We start from the raw sequence: 25,007 nt of genomic DNA on the forward strand, positions 1-25,007 counted from the left end.
TTTGGAAATTGCTCCCAAGGATGAACCAGACTTGTGGAGGCCCACAATTGTTTTTCTGAGGTCTTGGCTGATTTCTTTTGATTTTCAAATGATGTCAAGCAAAGAGGCACTGAGTTTGAAGGTAGGCCTTGAAATACATCCACAGGTACACCTCCAATTGACTCAAATTATGTTAATTAGCCAATCAGAAGCTTCAAAAGCCATGACATAATTTTCTGGAATTTTCCAAGCTGTTTAAAGGCACAGTCAACTTAGTGTATGTAAACTTCTGACTCACTAGAATTGTGATAGTGAATTATATGTGAAATAATCTGTCTGTAAACAATTGTTGGAAAAATGACTTGTGTCATGCACAAAGTAGATGTCCTAACCGACTTGCCAAAACTATAGTTAGTTAACAAGAAATGTGTGGAGTGGTTGATAAAACGAGTTTTAATGTCTCCAACCTAAGTGGATGTAAACTTACGACTTCAACTGTATGACCATTCTGAGATGTTATTGTGGTCTCCCGGGTGGCGCAGTGGTCTAGGGCACTGCATCGCAGTGCTAGCTGCGCCACCAGAGTCTCTGGGTTCACGCCCAGGCTCTGTCGCAGCCGGCCGCAACCGGGAGGTCCGTGGGGCGACGCACAATTGGCATAGCGTCGTCCGGGTTAGGAAGGGTATGGCCGGTAGGGATATCCTTGTCTCAGTATGTAAAATGTAATAAAATGTATGCACTCTACTGTAAGTCGCTCTGGATAAGAGCGTCTGCTAAATGACTGAAATGTAAATGTAAATGTTATTGTGACCAGTCAGATGTTATTGTGACCAGTCTGAGATGTTATTGTGACCAGTCAGATGTTATTGTGACCAGTCTGAGATGTTATTGTGACCAGTCTGAGATGTTATTGTGACCAGTCTGAGATGTTATTGTGACCAGTCTGAGATGTTATTGTGACCAGTCTGAGATGTTATTGTGACCAGTCTGAGATGTTATTGTGACCAGTCTGAGATGTTATTGTGACCAGTCTGAGATGTTATTGTGACCAGTCTGAGATGTTATTGTGACCAGTCTGAGATGTTATTGTGACCAGTCTGAGATGTTATTGTGACCAGTCTGAGATGTTATTGTGACCAGTCTGAGATGTTATTGTGACCAGTCTGAGATGTTATTGTGACCAGTCTGAGATGTTATTGTGACCAGTCTGAGATGTTATTGTGACCAGTCTGAGATGTTATTGTGACCAGTCTGAGATGTTATTGTGACCAGTCTGAGATGTTATTATGACCAGTCTGAGATGTTATTGTGACCAGTCTGAGATGTTATTGTGACCAGTCTGAGATGTTATTGTGACCAGTCTGAGATGTTATTGTGACCAGTCTGAAATGTTATTGTGACCAGTCTGAGATGTTATTGTGACCAGTCTGAGATGTTATTGTGACCAGTCTGAAATGTTATTGTGACCAGTCTGAAATGTTATTGTGACCAGTCAGATGTTATTGTGACCAGTCTGAAATGTTATTGTGACCAGTCTGAAATGTTATTGTGACCAGTCAGATGTTATTGTGACCAGTCAGATGTTATTGTGACCAGTCAGATGTTATTGTGACCAGTCTGAAATGTTATTGTGACCAGTCTGAAATGTTATTGTGACCAGTCTGAGATGTTATTGTGACCAGTCAGATGTTATTGTGACCAGTCTGAGATGTTATTGTGACCAGTCAGATGTTATTGTGACCAGTCAGATGTTATTGTGACCAGTCTGAGATGTTATTGTGACCAGTCTGAGATGTTATTGTGACCAGTCTGAGATGTTATTGTGACCAGTCTGAGATATTATCGTGACCAGTCTGAGATATTATCGTGACCAGTCTGAGATGTTATCGTGACCAGTCTGAAATGTTATCGTGACCAGTCAGATGTTATTGTGACCAGTCAGATGTTATTGTGACCAGTCTGAAATGTTATTGTGACCAGTCTGAGATGTTATTGTGACCAGTCAGATGTTATTGTGACCAGTCTGAGATGTTATTGTGACCAGTCAGATGTTATTGTGACCAGTCAGATGTTATTGTGACCAGTCAGATGTTATTGTGACCAGTCAGATGTTATTGTGACCAGTCTGAGATGTTATTGTGACCAGTCTGAGATGTTATTGTGACCAGTCTGAGATGTTATCGTGACCAGTCTGAGATATTATCGTGACCAGTCTGAGATGTTATCGTGACCAGTCTGAGATGTTATCGTGACCAGTCTGAAATGTTATCGTGACCAGTCTGAGATGTTATCGTGACCAGTCTGAGATGTTATCGTGACCAGTCTGAGATGTTATCGTGACCAGTCTGAGATGTTATCGTGACCAGTCTGAGATGTTATCGTGACCAGTCTGAGATGTTATCGTGACCAGTCTGAGATGTTATCGTGACCAGTCTGAGATGTTATCGTGACCAGTCTGAGATGTTATCGTGACCAGTCTGAGATGTTATCGTGACCAGTCTGAGATGTTATCGTGACCAGTCTGAGATGTTATCGTGACCAGTCTGAGATGTTATCGTGACCAGTCTGAGATGTTATCGTGACCAGTCTGAGATGTTATCGTGACCAGTCTGAGATGTTATCGTGACCAGTCTGAGATGTTATCGTGACCAGTCTGAGATGTTATCGTGACCAGTCTGAGATGTTATCGTGACCAGTCTGAGATGTTATCGTGACCAGTCTGAGATGTTATCGTGACCAGTCTGAGATGTTATCGTGACCAGTCTGAGATGTTATTGGTACCAGTCTGAGATGTTATCGTGACCAGTCTGAGATGTTATCGTGACCAGTCAGATGTTATTGTGACCAGTCTGAGATGTTTAGTGAAATAGTTATGACCAGTCTGAGATGTTATTGTGACCAGTCTGAGGCCATCACTGGTTAGTCTTTCATTCTTGTCATTTCCTAATCAGGTGTTAACTGTTATCTGCAACTCACCTGTGTAACCCCCCCCCCCCCCCCTCCTCCAAGGTTCCATGGCCATGGTTATGAGAGACTGCATCATTCCACGGCAGCACTACTGTTCGTACGGCCAGATCCCCCTGCCTCCCCCCTTCTGCTTCCTGTCTGAGACCTCCCCACTCCCCTCCCCCACCGACACCACTTCCTATGTGTTCCTATGTGACTCAGGTAGCCACGCTGGGATGTGGGACCCTGTGCCCTCTCGCTCTCTGTGTGGAGGTGAACAGTACCCCCCCCCCCCCCCCCCCCCCCCAGAACCCTAACTCTTGCTGTGAACTACTCACCCCTCATATAATCCCAGTCTCTGCTCTACTGCATGGAAAGAGCAGAGGGACATGACTCGCCCAGTACACTCAGAAATTACTGGTGCCCGTGTGTGTGTGTGTGTGTGTGTGTGTGTGTGTGTGTGTGTGTGTGTGTGTGCCCGTGTGTGTGTGTGCCCGTGTGTGTGTGTGCCCGTGTGTGTGTGTGCCCGTGTGTGTGTGTGCCCGTGTGTGTGTGTGCCCGTGTGTGTGTGTGCCCGTGTGTGTGTGTGCCCGTGTGTGTGTGTGTGTGCCCGTGTGTGTGTATGTGTGCCCGTGTGTGTGTGTGCCCATGTGTATGTGTGCCCGTGTGTGTGTGTGCCCATGTGTGTGTGTGCCCGTGTGTGTGTGCAGACTACAAATGTGAAAGTTCGCACCCTAACCTGTTTGACGATTTCAGCTCACACTTGCGGCATGTAGATTCCTGGTTAAACATTCCCACAGAGAATCTAGTCCATGTCCAACCTGACATGTGATGCAGAGATACTAGCAGCATGTAATGGAAGTTTACTAAGCATTCTCTGTAGGATCACCTGTGTGTGATTTAACACTCTCTTTGCCCTCAAGGCTGGAATCACCTCCTATAATACACGTTGCCTGTATCCCCAGGTCGGCGTCGCTTCTCCCTGGCCCAGTCGGACAGTCTTCTGACCAGGATGCGTTCTGTCGCCAGTGATGAGCTGAACCAGATGATGCAGAGAAGGATGAGTCAGGAGAACCCCATCAGAGCATCAGAGACTGAGTTCATACAGAGACTACAGAGACTGCTGGTGCTGGCTGTCAACAGGCTCATCTATCATGGTAAATATGGTAAAACAGGCTCATCTATCATGGTGAATATGGTAAAACAGGCTCATCTGTCATGGTAAATATGGTAAAACAGGTGCATCTATCATGGTGAAACAGGCTCATCTATCATGGTAAATATGGTAAATCAGGCTCATCTATCATGGTAAATATGGTAAAACAGGCTCATCTATCATGGTAAATATGGTAAAACAGGCTCATCTATCATGGTAAATATGGTAAAACAGGCTCAACTATCACGGTAAATATGGTTCTACAGGCTCATCTATCACGGTAAATATGGTAAAACAGGCTCATCTATCACGGTAAATATGGTAAAACAGGCTCATCTATCACGGTAAATATGGTAAAACAGGCTCATCTATCATGGTGAGTATGGTAAAACAGGCACATCTATCATGGTGAATATGGTAAAACAGGCTCATCTATCATGGTAAATATGGTAAAACAGGCACATCTATCATGGTGAATATGGTAAAACAGGCTCATCTATCATGGTGAGTATGGTAAAACAGGCACATCTATCATGGTAAATATGGTAAAACAGGCTCATCTATCATGGTGAATATGGTAAAACAGGCTCATCTATCATGGTAAATATGGTAAAACAGGCTCATCTATCATGGTGAGTATGGTAAAACAGGCACATCTATCATGGTGAATATGGTAAAACAGGCTCATCTATCATGGTAAATATGGTAAAACAGGCTCATCTATCATGGTAAATATGGTAAAACAGGCTCATCTATCATGGTGAGTATGGTAAAACAGTCTCATCTATCATGGTAAATATGGTAAAACAGGCTCATCTATCACGGTAAATATGGTAAAACAGGCTCATCTATCACGGTAAATATGGTAAAATAGTCTCATCTATCACGGTAAATATGGTAAAATAGTCTCATCTATCACGGTAAATATGGTAAAACAGGCTCATCTATCACGGTAAATATGGTAAAATAGTCTCATCTATCACGGTAAATATGGTTCTACAGGCTCATCTATCACGGTAAATATGGTAAAACAGTCTCATCTATCATCAACACTGTTTGAGTGAAAGAGAGATGCGCGCTGGCAGGAGAAAATGATCTCTGATCACGGATAATAAATAAATACATTATTGTGTCAGAATCATACTCTGAAAATTCTCCAGATCTCTTACAACAGTAATTTTGTCTGATTACTCAGCTCAGCCCTACCAGATAGATTATTTATTAGATTAAATTCTCCAGATCTCTTACAACAGTAATTTTGTCTGATTACTCGGCTCAGCCCTACCAGATAGATTATTTCTAGTGTGGCTATTGGAACAGAGTCTACTCGGCTCAGCCCTACCAGATAGATTATTTCTAGTGTGGCTATTGGAACAGAGCCTGTGTCTATACTTTACAGTGTTTCAAGCTGTTGTGCTGTTGTGCTGTCCTCCCATTCTGACTAATAAGACATTACTCTTCCTCTCCTCCTCCTCCTCCCATGTTCCTCCTCCCCTCCTCCTCCTCTGTTCCCCCTCTCCTCCTCCTCTGTTCCCCCTCTCCTCCTCCTCCTCTGTTCCCCCTCTCCTCCTCCTCCTCCTCTGTTCCCTCTCTCCTACTCCTCCTCTGTTCCCTCTCTCCTCCTCCTCCTCCTCTGTTCCCCCTCTCCTCCTCCTCCTCCTCTGTTCCCCCTCTCCTCCTCTGTTCCCCCTCTCCTCCTCTGTACCTCCTCTGTTCCTCCTGTACCACCTCCTCCTCTACCTCCTCTGTTCCCCCTCTCCTCCTCTGTTCCCCCTCTCCTCCTCCTCTACCTCCTCTGTTCCTCCTCTGTTCCCCCTCTCCTCCTCCTCCTCTACCTCTTCTGTTCCCCCTCTCCTCCTCTGTTCCCCCTCTCCTCCTCCTCCTCCTCCTCTGTTCCCCCTCTCCTCCTCCTCTACCTCCTCTGTTCCCCCTCTCCTCCTCCTCTACCTCCTCTGTTCCCCCTCTCCTCCTCTGTTCCCCCTCTCCTCCTCTGTTCCCCCTCTCCACCTCTGTTCCCCCTCTCCTCCTCCTCCTCTACCTCCTCTGTTCCCCCTCTCCTCCTCCTCTACCTCCTCTGTTCCCCCTCTCCTCCTCCTCTACCTCCTCTGTTCCCCCTCTCCTCCTCCTCTACCTCCTCTGTTCCCCCTCTCCTCCTCCTCTACCTCCTCTGTTCCCCCTCTCCTCCTCCTCTACCTCCTCTGTTCCCCCTCTCCTCCTCCTCTACCTCCTCTGTTCCCCCTCTCCTCCTCCTCTACCTCCTCTGTACCCCCTCTCCTCCTCCTCTACCTCCTCTGTTCCCCCTCTCCTCCTCCTCTACCTCCTCTGTTCCCCCTCTACCTCATCTGTTCCCCCTCTCCACCTCTGTTCCCCCTCTCCACCTCTGTTCCCCCTCTCCACCTCTGTTCCCCCTCTCCTCCTCCTCTACCTCCTCTGTTCCCCCTCTCCTCCTCCTCTACCTCCTCTGTTCCCCCTCTCCTCCTCCTCTACCTCCTCTGTTCCCCCTCTCCTCCTCCTCTACCTCCTCTGTTCCCCCTCTACCTCCTCTGTTCCCCCTCTCCTCCTCTGTTCCCCCTCTACCTCCTCTGTTCCCCCTCTCCTCCTCTGTTCCCCCTCTACCTCCTCTGTTCCCCCTCTCCACCTCTGTTCCCCCTCTCCTCCTCTGTTCCCCCTCTACCTCCTCTGTTCCCCCTCTCCTCCTCTGTTCCCCCTCTCCTCCTCTGTTCCCCCTCTCCTCCTCTGTTCCCCCTCTCCTCCTCTGTTCCCCCTCTCCTCCTCTGTTCCCCCTCTCCTCCTCTGTTCCCCCTCTCCTCCTCTGTTCCCCCTCTCCTCCTCTGTTCCCCCTCTCCTCCTCTGTTCCCCCTCTCCACCTCTGTTCCCCCTCTCCACCTCTGTTCCCCCTCTCCACCTCTGTTCCCCCTCTCCTCCCCCTCTACCTCCTCTGTTCCCCCTCTCCACCTCTGTTCCCCCTCTCCTCCTCTGTTCCCCCTCTTCCTCCTCTGTTCCCCCTCTACCTCCTCTGTTCCCCCTCTCCACCTCTGTTCCCCCTCTCCTCCTCTGTTCCCCCTCTACCTCCTCTGTTCCCCCTCTCCACCTCTGTTCCCCCTCTCCTCCTCCTCTACCTCCTCTGTTCCCCCTCTCCTCCTCCTCTACCTCCTCTGTTCCCCCTCTCCTCCTCCTCTACCTCCTCTGTTCCCCCTCTCCTCCTCCTCTACCTCCTCTGTTCCCCCTCTACCTCCTCTGTTCCCCCTCTCCTCCTCTGTTCCCCCTCTACCTCCTCTGTTCCCCCTCTCCTCCTCTGTTCCCCCTCTACCTCCTCTGTTCCCCCTCTCCACCTCTGTTCCCCCTCTCCTCCTCTGTTCCCCCTCTACCTCCTCTGTTCCCCCTCTCCTCCTCTGTTCCCCCTCTCCTCCTCTGTTCCCCCTCTCCTCCTCTGTTCCCCCTCTCCTCCTCTGTTCCCCCTCTCCTCCTCTGTTCCCCCTCTCCTCCTCTGTTCCCCCTCTCCTCCTCTGTTCCCCCTCTCCTCCTCTGTTCCCCCTCTCCTCCTCTGTTCCCCCTCTCCTCCTCTGTTCCCCCTCTCCTCCTCTGTTCCCCCTCTCCTCCTCTGTTCCCCCTCTACCTCCTCTGTTCCCCCTCTACCTCCTCTGTTCCCCCTCTCCTCCTCTGTTCCCCCTCTACCTCCTCTGTTCCCCCTCTCCTCCTCTGTTCCCCCTCTCCTCCTCCTCCTCTACCTCCTCTGTTCCCCCTCTCCTCCTCCTCTACCTCCTCTGTTCCCCCTCTCCTCCTCTACCTCCTCTGTTCCCCCTCTCCACCTCTGTTCCCCCTCTCCTCCTCTGTTCCCCCTCTCCTCCTCCTCCTCTACCTCCTCTGTTCCCCCTCTCCTCCTCCTCTACCTCCTCTGTTCACCCTCTCCTCCTGTACCTCCTCTGTTCCCCCTCTACCTCCTCTGTTCACCCTCTCCTCCTGTACCTCCTCTGTTCCCCCTCTACCTCCTATGTTCACCCTCTCCTCCTGTACCTCCTCTGTTCACCCTCTCCTCCTCTGTCCCCCCTCTCCAGACGTGAGCCAAGACTTCTACGACCTGCTGAACTTCTCAGACTCCCCTGACCCTGTCGACCCTGTTGACCCTGTCGACCCTGTTGACCACGCCCCGGAGGATGATGGCTCCATCCCCAGCTCATCAGGCCACACCCCTGGCCCGCCCTCTCCCCTCCCCTTCCCCCTTCCCCCGGCCAACATGAAGAGTTTCCAGAAAGACATCCTCAGACTGATGATGGACGGGATCAAGATCAGTCTGGTTAGTGGTGGTTATAACCAGTCTCCTTAGGGGTGGTTATAACCAGTCTCCTTAGGGGTGGTTATAATCAGTCTGCTTAGGGGTGGTTATAACCAGTCTGGTTAGTGGTGGTCATAACCAGTCTGCTTAGTGGTGGTTATAATCAGTCTGCTTAGTGGTGGTTATAATCAGTCTGCTTAGTGGTGGTTATAATCAGTCTGCTTAGTGGTGGTTATAATCAGTCTGCTTAGTGGTGGTTATAATCAGTCTGCTTAGTGGTGGTTATAATCAGTCTGGTTAGTGGTGGTTATAACCAGTCTGCTTAGTGGTGGTTATAACCAGTCTGCTTAGTGGTGGTTATAACCAGTCTGCTTAGTGGTGGTTATAACCAGTCTGCTTAGTGGTGGTTATAACCAGTCTGCTTAGTGGTGGTTATAACCAGTCTGCTTAGTGGTGGTTATAACCAGTCTGCTTAGTGGTGGTTATAACCAGTCTGCTTAGTGGTGGTTATAACCAGTCTGCTTAGTGGTGGTTATAATCAGTTTCTATTCAGTCAATTTGGAAAGGAAACTAAAATGCTGAATTGGACTTTCAGTTTGCTACTTCAGTTGAATGAATTGAAATGGACCCCGATCCTGGTTTTAATATCTCTGTTCTCCTTTTGCTTCTGCAGTGGTCATTGACAACTCATGACGTGTGAGATGATTTACTGTTATGTGAATTTACCCTTCAGTGTGTTAGACCTCCCTTTGAATCTTAATGGAACCAATAGAGGAAGTGGCTCCGTTTTGTACCGATAGGACGCTTGGGGAGGGAGTGGCTCCGTTTTGTACCGATAGGACGCTTGGGGAGGGAGTGGCTCCGTTTTGTACCGATAGGACGCTTGGGGAGGGAGTGGCTCCGTTTTGTACCGATAGGACACTTGGGGAGGAAGTGGCTCCGTTTTGTACCGATAGGACACTTGGGGAGGAAGTGGCTCCGTTTTGTACCGATAGGACGCTTGGGGAGGGAGTGGCTCCGTTTTGTACCGATAGGACACTTGGGGAGGAAGTGGCTCCGTTTTGTACCGATAGGACGCGTGGGGAGGAAGTGGCTCCGTTTTGTACCGATAGGACGCTTGGGGAGGGAGTGGCTCCGTTTTGTACCGATAGGACGCGTGGGGAGGGAGTGGCTCCGTTTTGTACCGATAGGACGCTTGGGGAGGGAGTGGCTCCGTTTTGTACCGATAGGACACTTGGGGAGGAAGTGGCTTCGGTTTGTACCGATAGGACGCGTGGGGAGGGAGTGGCTCCGTTTTGTACCGATAGGACGCTTGGGGAGGAAGTGGCTCCGTTTTGTACCGATAGGACACTTGGGGAGGAAGTGGCTCTGTTTTGTACCGATAGGACGCATGTGGAGGGAGTGGCTTCGGTTTGTACCGATAGGACGCTTGGGGAGGAAGTGGCTCTGTTTTGTACCGACAGGACGCGTGGGGAGGGAGTGGCTTCGTTTTGTACCGATAGGACGCGTGTGGAGAAAGTGGCTCCGTTTTGTACCGTTTTGTACCTTACATGGGGAAATACACATTGAGTTAATTGTATATGACCAGGTACTAGGGATGGAGGTGTGACCAGGTACTAGGGATGGAGGTGTGACCAGGTACTAGGGATGGAGGTGTGACCAGGTACTAGGGATGGAGGTGTGACCAGGTACTAGGGACGGAGGTGTGACCAGGTACTAGGGATGGAGGTGTGACCAGGTACTAGGGACGGAGGTGTGTCCAGGTACTAGGGATGGAGGTGTGACCAGGTACTAGGGATGGAGGTGTGACCAGGTACTAGGGATGGAGGTGTGACCAGGTACTAGGGATGGAGGTGTGACCAGGTACTAGGGATGGAGGTGTGACCAGGTACTAGGGATGGAGATGTGACCAGGTACTAGGGATGGAGGTGTGACCAGGTACTAGGGAGGGAGATGTGACCAGGTACTAGGGATGGAGGTGTGACCAGGTACTAGGGATGGAGATATGACCAGGTACTAGGGATGGAGGTGTGACCAGGTAGTAGGGATGGAGGTGTGACTAGGTACTAGGGATGGAGGTGTGACCAGGTACTAGGGATGGAGGTGTGACCAGGTACTAGGGATGGAGGTGTGACTAGGTACTAGGGATGGAGGTGTGACCAGGTACTAGGGATGGAGGTGTGACCAGGTACTAGGGATGGAGGTGTGACCAGGTACTAGGGATGGAGGTGTGACCAGGTACTAGGGATGGAGGTGTGACCAGGTACTAGGGATGGAGGTGTGACCAGGTACTAGGGATGGAGGTGTGACCAGGTACTAGGGATGGAGGTGTGACCAGGTACTAGGGATGGAGGTGTGACCAGGTACTAGGGATGGAGGTGTGACCAGGTACTAGGGACGGAGGTGTGACCAGGTACTAGGGATGGAGGTGTGACCAGGTACTAGGGACGGAGGTGTGACTATGGATGGAGGTGTGACCAGGTACTAGGTATGGAGGTGTGACCAGGTACTAGTGATGGAGGTGTGACCAGGTACTAGGGATGGAGGTATGACCAGGTACTAGGGATGGAGATATGTCCATGTACTAGTGATGGAGATGTGTCCATGTACTAGTGATGGAGGTGTGTCCAGGTACTAGGGATGGAGGTGTGACCAGGTACTAGGGATGGAGGTGTGACCAGGTACTAGGGATGGAGGTGTGACCAGGTACTAGGGATGGAGGTGTGACCAGGTACTAGGGATGGAGGTGTGTCCAGGTACTAGGGATGGAGGTGTGACCAGGTACTAGGGATGGAGGTGTGACCAGGTACTAGGGATGGAGGTGTGACTATGGATGGAGGTGTGACCAGGTACTAGGGATGGAGGTGTGACCAGGTACTAGGGATGGAGGTGTGACCAGGTACTAGGGACGGAGGTGTGACCAGGTACTAGGGAGGGAGGTGTGGCAAGGTACTAGGGATGGAGGTGTGTCCAGGTACTAGGTATGAAGGTGTGACCAGGTACTAGGTATGGAGGTGTGACCAGGTACTAGGGATGGAGGTGTGACCAGGTACTAGGGATGGAGGTGTGACTAGGTACTAGGGATGGAGGTGTGACTAGAGATGGAGATGTGACCAGGTACTAGGGATGGAGGTGTGACTAGAGATGGAGATGTGACCAGGTACTAGGGATGGAGGTGTGACTAGAGATGGAGATGTGACCAGGTACTAGGGATGGAGGTGTGACCAGGTACTAGGGATGGAGGTGTGACCAGGTACTAGGGATGGAGGTGTGACCAGGTACTAGGGATGGAGGTGTGACCAGGTACTAGGGATGGAGGTGTGACCAGGTACTAGGGATGGAGGTGTGACTAGGTACTAGGGATGGAGATGTGACCAGGTACTAGGGATGGAGGTGTGACCAGGTACTAGGGATGGAGGTGTGACCAGGTACTAGGGATGGAGGTGTGACCAGGTACTAGGGATGGAGGTGTGACCAGGTACTAGGGATGGAGGTGTGACTAGGTACTAGGGATGGAGGTGTGACTAGGTACTAGGGATGGAGGTGTGACTAGGTACTAGGGATGGAGGTGTGACCAGGTACTAGGGATGGAGGTGTGACCAGGTACTAGGGATGGAGGTGTGACCAGGTACTAGGGATGGAGGTGTGACCAGGTACTAGGGATGGAGGTGTGACCAGGTACTAGGGATGGAGGTGTGACCAGGTACTAGGGATGGAGGTGTGACTAGGTACTAGGGATGGAGATGTGACCAGGTACTAGGGATGGAGGTGTGACCAGGTACTAGGGATGGAGGTGTGACCAGGTACTAGGGATGGAGGTGTGACCAGGTACTAGGGATGGAGGTGTGACCAGGTACTAGGGATGGAGGTGTGACCAGGTACTAGGGATGGAGGTGTGACCAGGTACTAGGGATGGAGGTGTGACTAGGTACTAGGGATGGAGGTGTGACTAGGTACTAGGGATGGAGGTGTGACCAGGTACTAGGGATGGAGGTGTGACCAGGTACTAGGGATGGAGGTGTGACTAGGTACTAGGGATGGAGGTGTGACTAGGTACTAGGGATGGAGGTGTGACCAGGTACTAGGGATGGAGGTGTGACCAGGTACTATGGATGGAGGTGTGACCAGGTACTAGGGATGGAGGTGTGACCAGGTACTAGGGATGGAGGTGTGACCAGGTACTAGGGATGGAGGTGTGACTAGGTACTAGGGATGGAGGTGTGACCAGGTACTAGGGATGGAGGTGTGACCAGGTACTAGGGATGGAGGTGTGACCAGGTACTAGGGATGGAGGTGTGACTAGGTACTAGGGATGGAGGTGTGACCAGGTACTAGGTATGGAGGTGTGACCAGGTACTAGGGATGGAGGTGTGACCAGGTACTAGGGATGGAGATGTGACCAGGTACTAGGGATGGAGGTGTGACTAGGTACTAGGGATGGAGGTGTGACCAGGTACTAGGGATGGAGGTGTGACCAGGTACTAGGGATGGAGGTGTGACCAGGTACTAGGGATGGAGGTGTGACCAGGTACTAGGGACGGAGATGTGACCAGGTACTAGGGACGGAGGTGTGACCAGGTACTAGGGATGGAGGTGTGACCAGGTACTAGGGATGGAGGTGTGACCAGGTACTAGGGATGGAGGTGTGACCAGGTACTAGGGATGGAGGTGTGACCAGGTACTAGGGATGGAGGTGTGACTAGGGATGGAGGTGTGACCAGGTACTAGGGATGGAGGTGTGACCAGGTACTAGGGACGGAGGTGTGTCCAGGTACTAGGGATGGAGGTGTGACCAGGTACTAGGGATGGAGGTGTGACCAGGTACTAGGGATGGAGGTGTGACCAGGTACTAGGGATGGAGGTGTGACCAGGTACTAGGGATGGAGGTGTGACCAGGTACTAGGGATGGAGGTGTGACCAGGTACTAGGGATGGAGATGTGACCAGGTACTAGGGATGGAGGTGTGACCAGGTACTAGGGAGGGAGATGTGACCAGGTACTAGGGATGGAGGTGTGACCAGGTACTAGGGATGGAGATATGACCAGGTACTAGGGATGGAGGTGTGACCAGGTAGTAGGGATGGAGGTGTGACTAGGTACTAGGGATGGAGGTGTGACCAGGTACTAGGGATGGAGGTGTGACTAGGTACTAGGGATGGAGGTGTGACCAGGTACTAGGGATGGAGGTGTGACCAGGTACTAGGGATGGAGGTGTGACCAGGTACTAGGGATGGAGGTGTGACCAGGTACTAGGGATGGAGGTGTGACTAGGTACTAGGGATGGAGGTGTGACCAGGTACTAGGGATGGAGGTGTGACCAGGTACTAGGGATGGAGGTGTGACCAGGTACTAGGGATGGAGGTGTGACCAGGTACTAGGGATGGAGGTGTGACCAGGTACTAGGGATGGAGGTGTGACTAGGTACTAGGGATGGAGGTGTGACTAGGTACTAGGGATGGAGGTGTGACTAGGTACTAGGGATGGAGGTGTGACTAGGTACTAGGGATGGAGGTGTGACCAGGTACTAGGGATGGAGGTGTGACCAGGTACTAGGGATGGAGGTGTGACCAGGTACTAGGGATGGAGGTGTGACCAGGTACTAGGGATGGAGGTGTGACCAGGTACTAGGGATGGAGGTGTGACCAGGTACTAGGGATGGAGGTGTGACTAGGTACTAGGGATGGAGATGTGACCAGGTACTAGGGATGGAGGTGTGACCAGGTACTAGGGATGGAGGTGTGACCAGGTACTAGGGATGGAGGTGTGACCAGGTACTAGGGATGGAGGTGTGACCAGGTACTAGGGATGGAGGTGTGACTAGGTACTAGGGATGGAGGTGTGACTAGGTACTAGGGATGGAGGTGTGACCAGGTACTAGGGATGGAGGTGTGACCAGGTACTAGGGATGGAGGTGTGACTAGGTACTAGGGATGGAGGTGTGACTAGGTACTAGGGATGGAGGTGTGACCAGGTACTAGGGATGGAGGTGTGACCAGGTACTAGGGATGGAGGTGTGACCAGGTACTAGGGATGGAGGTGTGACCAGGTACTAGGGATGGAGGTGTGACCAGGTAGTAGGGATGGAGGTGTGACCAGGTACTAGGGATGGAGGTGTGACCAGGTACTAGGGATGGAGGTGTGACTAGGTACTAGGGATGGAGGTGTGACCAGGTACTAGGGATGGAGGTGTGACCAGGTACTAGGGATGGAGGTGTGACTAGGTACTAGGGATGGAGGTGTGACCAGGTACTAGGTATGGAGGTGTGACCAGGTACTAGGGATGGAGGTGTGACCAGGTACTAGGGATGGAGATGTGACCAGGTACTAGGGATGGAGGTGTGACTAGGTAATAGGGATGGAGGTGTGACCAGGTACTAGGGATGGAGGTGTGACCAGGTACTAGGTACTAGGGATGGAGGTGTGACTAGGTACTAGGGATGGAGGTGTGACCAGGTACTAGGGATGGAGGTGTGACTAGAGATGGAGATGTGACCAGGTACTAGGGATGGAGGTGTGACTAGGGATGGAGGTGTGACTAGAGATGGAGATGTGACCAGGTACTAGGGATGGAGGTGTGACTAGAGATGGAGATGTGACCAGGTACTAGGGATGGAGGTGTGACCAGGTACTAGGGATGGAGGTGTGACCAGGTACTAGGGATGGAGGTGTGACTAGGTACTAGGGATGGAGGTGTGACTAGGTACTAGGGATGGAGGTGTGACCAGGTACTAGGGATGGAGGTGTGACCAGGTACTAGGGATGGAGGTGTGACTAGGTACTAGGGATGGAGGTGTGACTAGGTACTAGGGATGGAGGTGTGACCAGGTACTAGGGATGGAGGTGTGACCAGGTACTATGGATGGAGGTGTGACCAGGTACTAGGGATGGAGGTGTGACCAGGTACTAGGGATGGAGGTGTGACCAGGTACTAGGGATGGAGGTGTGACTAGGTACTAGGGATGGAGGTGTGACCAGGTACTAGGGATGGAGGTGTGACTAGGTACTAGGGATGGAGGTGTGACCAGGTACTAGGGATGGAGGTGTGACCAGGTACTAGGGATGGAGGTGTGACTAGGTACTAGGGATGGAGGTGTGACCAGGTACTAGGTATGGAGGTGTGACCAGGTACTAGGGATGGAGGTGTGACCAGGTACTAGGGATGGAGATGTGACCAGGTACTAGGGATGGAGGTGTGACTAGGTACTAGGGATGGAGGTGTGACCAGGTACTAGGGATGGAGGTGTGACCAGGTACTAGGGATGGAGGTGTGACCAGGTACTAGGGATGGAGGTGTGACCAGGTACTAGGGATGGAGGTGTGACCAGGTACTAGGGACGGAGGTGTGACCAGGTACTAGGGATGGAGGTGTGACCAGGTACTAGGGATGGAGGTGTGACCAGGTACTAGGGATGGAGGTGTGACCAGGTACTAGGGATGGAGGTGTGACCAGGTACTAGGGATGGAGGTGTGACCAGGTACTAGGGATGGAGGTGTGACTAGGGATGGAGGTGTGACCAGGTACTAGGGATGGAGGTGTGACCAGGTACTAGGGACGGAGGTGTGTCCAGGTACTAGGGATGGAGGTGTGACCAGGTACTAGGGATGGAGGTGTGACCAGGTACTAGGGATGGAGGTGTGACCAGGTACTAGGGATGGAGGTGTGACCAGGTACTAGGGATGGAGGTGTGACCAGGTACTAGGGATGGAGGTGTGACCAGGTACTAGGGATGGAGATGTGACCAGGTACTAGGGATGGAGGTGTGACCAGGTACTAGGGAGGGAGATGTGACCAGGTACTAGGGATGGAGGTGTGACCAGGTACTAGGGATGGAGGTGTGACCAGGTACTAGGGATGGAGATATGACCAGGTACTAGGGATGGAGGTGTGACCAGGTAGTAGGGATGGAGGTGTGACTAGGTACTAGGGATGGAGGTGTGACCAGGTACTAGGGATGGAGGTGTGACTAGGTACTAGGGATGGAGGTGTGACCAGGTACTAGGGATGGAGGTGTGACCAGGTACTAGGGATGGAGGTGTGACCAGGTACTAGGGATGGAGGTGTGACCAGGTACTAGGGATGGAGGTGTGACTAGGTACTAGGGATGGAGATGTGACCAGATACTAGGGATGGAGGTGTGACCAGGTACTAGGGATGGAGGTGTGACCAGGTACTAGGGATGGAGGTGTGACCAGGTACTAGGGATGGAGGTGTGACCAGGTACTAGGGATGGAGGTGTGACTTGATACTAGGGATGGAGGTGTGACTAGGTACTAGGGATGGAGGTGTGACTAGGTACTAGGGATGGAGGTGTGACCAGGTACTAGGGATGGAGGTGTGACCAGGTACTAGGGATGGAGGTGTGACCAGGTACTAGGGATGGAGGTGTGACCAGGTACTAGGGATGGAGGTGTGACCAGGTACTAGGGATGGAGGTGTGACCAGGTACTAGGGATGGAGGTGTGACTAGGTACTAGGGATGGAGATGTGACCAGGTACTAGGGATGGAGGTGTGACCAGGTACTAGGGATGGAGGTGTGACCAGGTACTAGGGATGGAGGTGTGACCAGGTACTAGGGATGGAGGTGTGACCAGGTACTAGGGATGGAGGTGTGACTAGGTACTAGGGATGGAGGTGTGACTAGGTACTAGGGATGGAGGTGTGACCAGGTACTAGGGATGGAGGTGTGACCAGGTACTAGGGATGGAGGTGTGACTAGGTACTAGGGATGGAGGTGTGACTAGGTACTAGGGATGGAGGTGTGACCAGGTACTAGGGATGGAGGTGTGACCAGGTACTATGGATGGAGGTGTGACCAGGTACTAGGGATGGAGGTGTGACCAGGTACTAGGGATGGAGGTGTGACCAGGTACTAGGGATGGAGGTGTGACTAGGTACTAGGGATGGAGGTGTGACCAGGTACTAGGGATGGAGGTGTGACTAGGTACTAGGGATGGAGGTGTGACCAGGTACTAGGGATGGAGGTGTGACCAGGTACTAGGGATGGAGGTGTGACTAGGTACTAGGGATGGAGGTGTGACCAGGTACTAGGTATGGAGGTGTGACCAGGTACTAGGGATGGAGGTGTGACCAGGTACTAGGGATGGAGATGTGACCAGGTACTAGGGATGGAGGTGTGACTAGGTAATAGGGATGGAGGTGTGACCAGGTACTAGGGATGGAGGTGTGACCAGGTACTAGGTACTAGGGATGGAGGTGTGACTAGGTACTAGGGATGGAGGTGTGACCAGGTACTAGGGATGGAGGTGTGACCAGGTACTAGGGATGGAGGTGTGACCAGGTACTAGGGACGGAGGTGTGACTAGGGATGGAGGTGTGACTAGAGATGGAGATGTGACCAGGTACTAGGGATGGAGGTGTGACCAGGTACTAGGGATGGAGGTGTGACTAGGTACTAGGGATGGAGGTGTGACCAGGTACTAGGGATGGAGGTGTGACCAGGTACTAGGGATGGAGGTGTGACCAGGTACTAGGGACGGAGGTGTGACCAGGTACTAGGGATGGAGGTGTGACCAGGTACTAGGGATGGAGGTGTGACCAGGTACTAGGGATGGAGGTGTGACTAGGTACTAGGGATGGAGGTGTGACTAGGTACTAGGGATGGAGGTGTGACCAGGTACTAGGGATGGAGGTGTGACCAGGTACTAGGGATGGAGGTGTGACCAGGTACTAGGGATGGAGGTGTGACCAGGTACTAGGGATGGAGGTGTGACTAGCTACTAGGGATGGAGGTGTGACCAGGTACTAGGGATGGAGGTGTGACTAGGTACTAGGGATGGAGGTGTGACCAGGTAATAGGGATGGAGGTGTGACTAGGTACTAGGGATGGAGGTGTGACCAGGTACTAGGTATGGAGGTGTGACCAGGTACTAGGGATGGAGGTGTGACCAGGTACTAGGGATGGAGACGTGACCAGGTACTAGGGATGGAGGTGTGACTAGGTACTAGGGATGGAGGTGTGACCAGGTACTAGGGATGGAGATGTGTCCAGGTACTAGGGATGGAGGTGTGACCAGGTACTAGGGATGGAGGTGTGACCAGGTACTAGGGATGGAGGTGTGACCAGGTACTAGGGATGGAGGTGTGACCAGGTACTAGGGATGGAGGTGTGACCAGGTACTAGGGATGGAGGTGTGACTAGGTACTAGGGATGGAGGTGTGACCAGGTACTAGGGATGGAGGTGTGACCAGGTACTAGGGATGGAGGTGTGACCAGGTACTAGGGATGGAGGTGTGACCAGGTACTAGGGATGGAGGTGTGACCAGGTACTAGGGATGGAGGTGTGACCAGGTACTAGGGATGGAGGTGTGACCAGGTACTAGGGATGGAGGTGTGACCAGGTACTAGGGATGGAGGTGTGACCAGGTACTAGGGATGGAGGTGTGACTAGGTACTAGGGATGGAGGTGTGACAAGGTACTAGGGATGGAGGTGTGACCAGGTACTAGGTACTAGGGATGGAGGTGTGACCAGGTACTAGGGATGGAGGTGTGACCAGGTACTAGGGATGGAGGTGTGACTAGGGATGGAGGTGTGACCAGGTACTAGGGATGGAGGTGTGACTAGGTACTATGGATGGAGGTGTGACTAGGTACTAGGGATGGAGGTGTGACTAGGTACTAGGGATGGAGGTGGCTGGCGTTGTGACATCCGGTTTGGAGCGAGCGGTCGCATTTGCATTCGCTCTGCAGGTAGTATAAATTTTCATTACATTGTATTACATTTCATTATATTCCAACGGTTTAATTTGTCTAACCTTAGCAATTTCTTCTTAGCTAGCTACTTAGCCGTCTGTGTATAAAAGATAATTGCGTATTTATCGTATTTCGTCGCCTATCGTAGCCCAGCAGCTAGCTAACGTCCACCGTCTACCGTATAACTTTTCATTACATTTCATTATAGTACAACGGTCTGATTTTCATTTCATTACAGTACAACGGTTTGATTTGGTTGATCTTGGCTAGCTACATAGCCGTCTTTGCATCAAACATAATTGTGTAGTTATTGAGGTTCGCCAGCCAGCTATTTTCGCCCCAACGTAACGCAACGTAGCCAACACGGCTACCTAGCCAGCTTGCCACCGAATAGCAGCATTGTAGAAACGAGTGCATTACAACGTAACGACTTGATCAGTGTAGTGTTGGCTGACTACACAGTTGTCTTTGCTATCTTTGATTTGCATTTGTTCGATCTTAGCTAGCTACTTAGCTGGCTACATAGCCGTCTTTGTATCGGTGATAATTGTGTAGTTATCAAGGTTCGCTGAGGTTCGCTTGCCAGGTATTCTCGCCCTAACGTAACGTAACGTAGTAAACCCTGCTAGCTAGCCAGCTAGCCACCAATTAGCAGCACTGTAGAAACGATTACATTACAACGGAACGACTTGACTTGTGTAGTGTTAGCTAGCTACATAGTTTTCTCTGCTATCTTTGTATCTAAGATAATTGTGTAGCTTTGAGTAATTATCGGTTAGCTAGCCAGCTATTTTTTCGCCTGCCGCGCTGTCGTCCTCCTACCTAGCCAACGCTGCTAGCTAGCCAACTTCTACCGAATAGCAGCACTGTAGAAACTTACATTACAACAGAACGACTTGATTAGCGTAGTGTTAGCTAGTTGTCTTTGCTGTCCTTGTATCCACGATAATTGTGTAGTTTAGAGAAATTTAGTGAAATTGTCGAGGTTACCTAGCCAGCTTCACTTTCAACAACGTAGCCACTGCTAGCCAGGCTACTTCACCAGCCAGCAGTACTATATCATTTTAGTCAATAAGATCTTGTATTTTATTTTTATTTTTTTGCAACGTAAGCTTAACTTTCTGAACATTCGAGACGTGTAGCCCACTTGTCATTCTAATCTCCTTTGCATTAGCGTAGCCTCTTCTGTAGCCTGTCAACCATGTGTCTGTCTATCCCTGTTCTCTCCTCTCTGCACAGACCATACAAACGCTTCACACCGCGTGGCCGCGCCCACCCTAACCTGGTGGTCCCAGCCCGCACGACCCACGTGGAGTTCCAGGTCTCCGGTAGCCTCTGGAACTGCCGATCTGCGGCCAACAAGGCAGAGCTCATCTCAGCCTATGCGTCCCTCCAGTCCCTCGACTTCCTGGCACTGACGGAAACATGGCTCACCACAGATAACACTGCTACTCCTACTGCTCTCTCTTCGTCTGCCCACGTGTTCTCGCACACCCCGAGACCGTCTGGTCAGCGGGGTGGTGGCACCGGGATCCTCATCTCTCCCAAGTGGTCATTCTCTCTTTCTCCCCTTACCCATCTGTCTATCGCCTCCTTTGAATTCCATGCTGTCACAGTTACCAGCCCTTTCAAGCTTAACATCCTTATCATTTATCGCCCTCCAGGTTCCCTTGGAGAGTTCATCAATGAGCTTGACGCCTTGATAAGCTCCTTTCCTGAGGACGGCTCACCTCTCACAGTTCTGGGTGACTTTAACCTCCCCATGTCTACCTTTGACTCATTCCTCTCTGCCTCCTTCTTTCCACTCCTCTCCTCTTTTGACCTCACCCTCTCACCTTCCCCCCCTACTCACAAGGCAGGCAATACGCTTGACCTCATCTTTACTAGATGCTGTTCTTCCACTAACCTCATTGCAACTCCCCTCCAAGTCTCCGACCACTACCTTGTATCCTTTTCCCTCTCGCTCTCATCCAACACTTCCCACACTGCCCCTACTCGGATGGTATCGCGCCGTCCCAACCTCCGCTCTCTCTCCCCCGCTACTCTCTCCTCTTCCATCCTATCATCTCTTCCCTCTGCCCAAACCTTCTCCAACCTATCTCCTGATTCTGCCTCCTCAACCCTCCTCTCCTCCCTTTCTGCATCCTTTGACTCTCTATGTCCCCTATCCTCCAGGCCGGCTCGGTCCTCCCCTCCCGCTCCGTGGCTCGACGACTCATTGCGAGCTCACAGAACAGGGCTCCGGGCAGCCGAGCGGAAATGGAGGAAAACTCGCCTCCCTGCGGACCTGGCATCCTTTCACTCCCTCCTCTCTACATTTTCCTCTTCTGTCTCTGCTGCTAAAGCCACTTTCTACCACTCTAAATTCCAAGCATCTGCCTCTAACCCTAGGAAGCTCTTTGCCACCTTCTCCTCCCTCCTGAATCCTCCTCCCCCTCCCCCCCCCCTCCTCCCTCTCTGCAGACGACTTCGTCAACCATTTTGAAAAGAAGGTCGACGACATCCGATCCTCGTTTGCTAAGTCAAACGACACCGCTGGTTCTGCTCACACTGCCCAACCCTGTGCTTTGACCTCTTTCTCCCCTCTCTCTCCAGATGAAATCTCGCGTCTTGTGACGGCCGGCCGCCCAACAACCTGCCCGCTTGACCCTATCCCCTCCTCTCTTCTCCAGACCATTTCCGGAGACCTTCTACCTTACCTCACCTCGCTCATCAACTCATCCCTGACCGCTGGCTACGTCCCTTCCGTCTTCAAGAGAGCGAGAGTTGCACCCCTTCTGAAAAAACCTACACTCGATCCCTCCGATGTCAACAACTACAGACCAGTATCCCTTCTTTCTTTTCTCTCCAAAACTCTTGAACGTGCCGTCCTTGGCCAGCTCTCCTGCTATCTCTCTCAGAATGACCTTCTTGATCCAAATCAGTCAGGTTTCAAGACTAGTCACTCAACTGAGACTGCTCTTCTCTGTATCACGGAGGCGCTCCGCACTGCTAAAGCTAACTCTCTCTCCTCTGCTCTCATCCTTCTAGACCTATCGGCTGCCTTCGATACTGTGAACCATCAGATCCTCCTCTCCACCCTCTCCGAGTTGGGCATCTCCGGCGCGGCCCACGCTTGGATTGCGTCCTACCTGACAGGTCGCTCATACCAGGTGGCGTGGCGAGAATCTGTCTCCTCACCACGCGCTCTCACCACTGGTGTCCCCCAGGGCTCTGTTCTAGGCCCTCTCCTATTCTCGCTATACACCAAGTCACTTGGCTCTGTCATAACCTCACATGGTCTCTCCTATCATTGCTATGCAGACGACACACAATTAATCTTCTCCTTTCCCCCTTCTGATGACCAGGTGGCGAATCGCATCTCTGCATGTCTGGCAGACATATCAGTGTGGATGACGGATCACCACCTCAAGCTGAACCTCGGCAAGACGGAGCTGCTCTTCCTCCCGGGGAAGGACTGTCCGTTCCATGATCTCGCCATCACGGTTGACAACTCCATTGTGTCCTCCTCCCAGAGCGCTAAGAACCTTGGCGTGATCCTGGACAACACCCTGTCGTTCTCCACCAACATCAAGGCGGTGGCCCGTTCCTGTAGGTTCATGCTCTACAACATCCGCAGAGTACGACCCTGCCTCACACAGGAAGCGGCGCAGGTCCTAATCCAGGCACTTGTCATCTCCCGTCTGGATTACTGCAACTCGCTGTTGGCTGGGCTCCCTGCCTGTGCCATTAAACCCCTACAACTCATCCAGAACGCCGCAGCCCGTCTGGTGTTCAACCTTCCCAAGTTCTCTCACGTCACCCCGCTCCTCCGCTCTCTCCACTGGCTTCCAGTTGAAGCTCGCATCCGCTACAAGACCATGGTGCTTGCCTACGGAGCTGTGAGGGGAACGGCACCTCAGTACCTTCAGGCTCTGATCAGGCCCTACACCCAAACAAGGGCACTGCGTTCATCCACCTCTGGCCTGCTCGCCTCCCTACCACTGAGGAAGTACAGTTCCCGCTCAGCCCAGTCAAAACTGTTCGCTGCTCTGGCACCCCAATGGTGGAACAAACTCCCTCACGACGCCAGGACAGCGGAGTCAATCACCACCTTCCGGAGACACCTGAAACCCCACCTCTTCAAGGAATACCTAGGATAAAGCAATCCTTCTGCCCCCCCCCCCCTTAAAATGATCTAGATGCACTATTGTAAAGTGGCTGTTCCACTGGATGTCATAAGGTGAATGCACCAATTTGTAAGTCGCTCTGGATAAGAGCGTCTGCTAAATGACTTAAATGTAAATGTAAATGAGGTGTGACCAGGTACTAGGGATGGAGGTGTGACCAGGTACTAGGGATGGAGGTGTGACCAGGTACTAGGGATGGAGGTGTGACCAGGTACTAGGTACTAGGGATGGAGGTGTGACTAGGGATGGAGGTGTGACTAGGGATGGAGGTGTGACCAGGTACTAGGGATGGAGGTGTGACTAGGGATGGAGGTGTGACCAGGTACTAGGGATGGAGGTGTGACTAGGGATGGAGGTGTGACCAGGTACTAGGGATGGAGGTGTGACTAGGGATGGAGGTGTGACCAGGTACTAGGGATGGAGGTGTGACCAGGTACTAGGTACTAGGGATGGAGGTGTGACCAGGTACTAGGGATGGAGGTGTGACTAGGTACTAGGGATGGAGGTGTGACTAGGTACTAGGGATGGAGGTGTGACCAGGTACTAGGGATGGAGGTGTGACCAGGTACTATGGATGGAGGTGTGACCAGGTACTAGGGATGGAGGTGTGACCAGGTACTAGGGATGGAGGTGTGACCAGGTACTAGGGATGGAGGTGTGACTAGGTACTAGGGATGGAGGTGTGACCAGGTACTAGGGATGGAGGTGTGACCAGGTACTAGGGATGGAGGTGTGACCAAGTACTAGGGATGGAGGTGTGACTAGGTACTAGGGATGGAGGTGTGACCAGGTACTAGGTATGGAGGTGTGACCAGGTACTAGGGATGGAGGTGTGACCAGGTACTAGGGATGGAGATGTGACCAGGTACTAGGGATGGAGGTGTGACTAGGTACTAGGGATGGAGGTGTGACCAGGTACTAGGGATGGAGGTGTGACCAGGTACTAGGGATGGAGGTGTGACCAGGTACTAGGGATGGAGGTGTGACCAGGTACTAGGGACGGAGATGTGACCAGGTACTAGGGATGGAGGTGTGACCAGGTACTAGGGATGGAGGTGTGACCAGGTACTAGGGATGGAGGTGTGACCAGGTACTAGGGATGGAGGTGTGACCAGGTACTAGGGATGGAGGTGTGACCAGGTACTAGGGATGGAGGTGTGACTAGGGATGGAGGTGTGACCAGGTACTAGGGATGGAGGTGTGACCAGGTACTAGGGACGGAGGTGTGTCCAGGTACTAGGGATGGAGGTGTGACCAGGTACTAGGGATGGAGGTGTGACCAGGTACTAGGGATGGAGGTGTGACCAGGTACTAGGGATGGAGGTGTGACCAGGTACTAGGGATGGAGGTGTGACCAGGTACTAGGGATGGAGGTGTGACCAGGTACTAGGGATGGAGATGTGACCAGGTACTAGGGATGGAGGTGTGACCAGGTACTAGGGAGGGAGATGTGACCAGGTACTAGGGATGGAGGTGTGACCAGGTACTAGGGATGGAGATATGACCAGGTACTAGGGATGGAGGTGTGACCAGGTAGTAGGGATGGAGGTGTGACTAGGTACTAGGGATGGAGGTGTGACCAGGTACTAGGGATGGAGGTGTGACTAGGTACTAGGGATGGAGGTGTGACCAGGTACTAGGGATGGAGGTGTGACCAGGTACTAGGGATGGAGGTGTGACCAGGTACTAGGGATGGAGGTGTGACCAGGTACTAGGGATGGAGGTGTGACCAGGTACTAGGGATGGAGGTGTGACTAGGTACTAGGGATG

The 25,007-nt window shown here is 51.9% G+C and overlaps 1 protein-coding gene across 1 annotated transcript in view; it reads left to right on the forward strand.

Annotated features, from left to right (window-relative positions):
* Window positions 1-25,007, forward strand: part of lyst (lysosomal trafficking regulator) — a 264,577-nt gene that overhangs the window by 160,793 nt on the left and 78,777 nt on the right. Inside the window, exons 35-36 of the mRNA XM_055935436.1 lie at window positions 3,891-4,082; window positions 8,137-8,375. Of these exons, the coding sequence (XP_055791411.1) occupies window positions 3,891-4,082; window positions 8,137-8,375 (431 nt within the window). The remainder of the gene's footprint in view (window positions 1-3,890; window positions 4,083-8,136; window positions 8,376-25,007) is intronic.

Source organism: Salvelinus fontinalis, chromosome 1 (assembly GCF_029448725.1).
Source record: "Salvelinus fontinalis isolate EN_2023a chromosome 1, ASM2944872v1, whole genome shotgun sequence".
Classification (NCBI taxonomy): domain Eukaryota; kingdom Metazoa; phylum Chordata; class Actinopteri; order Salmoniformes; family Salmonidae; genus Salvelinus; species Salvelinus fontinalis.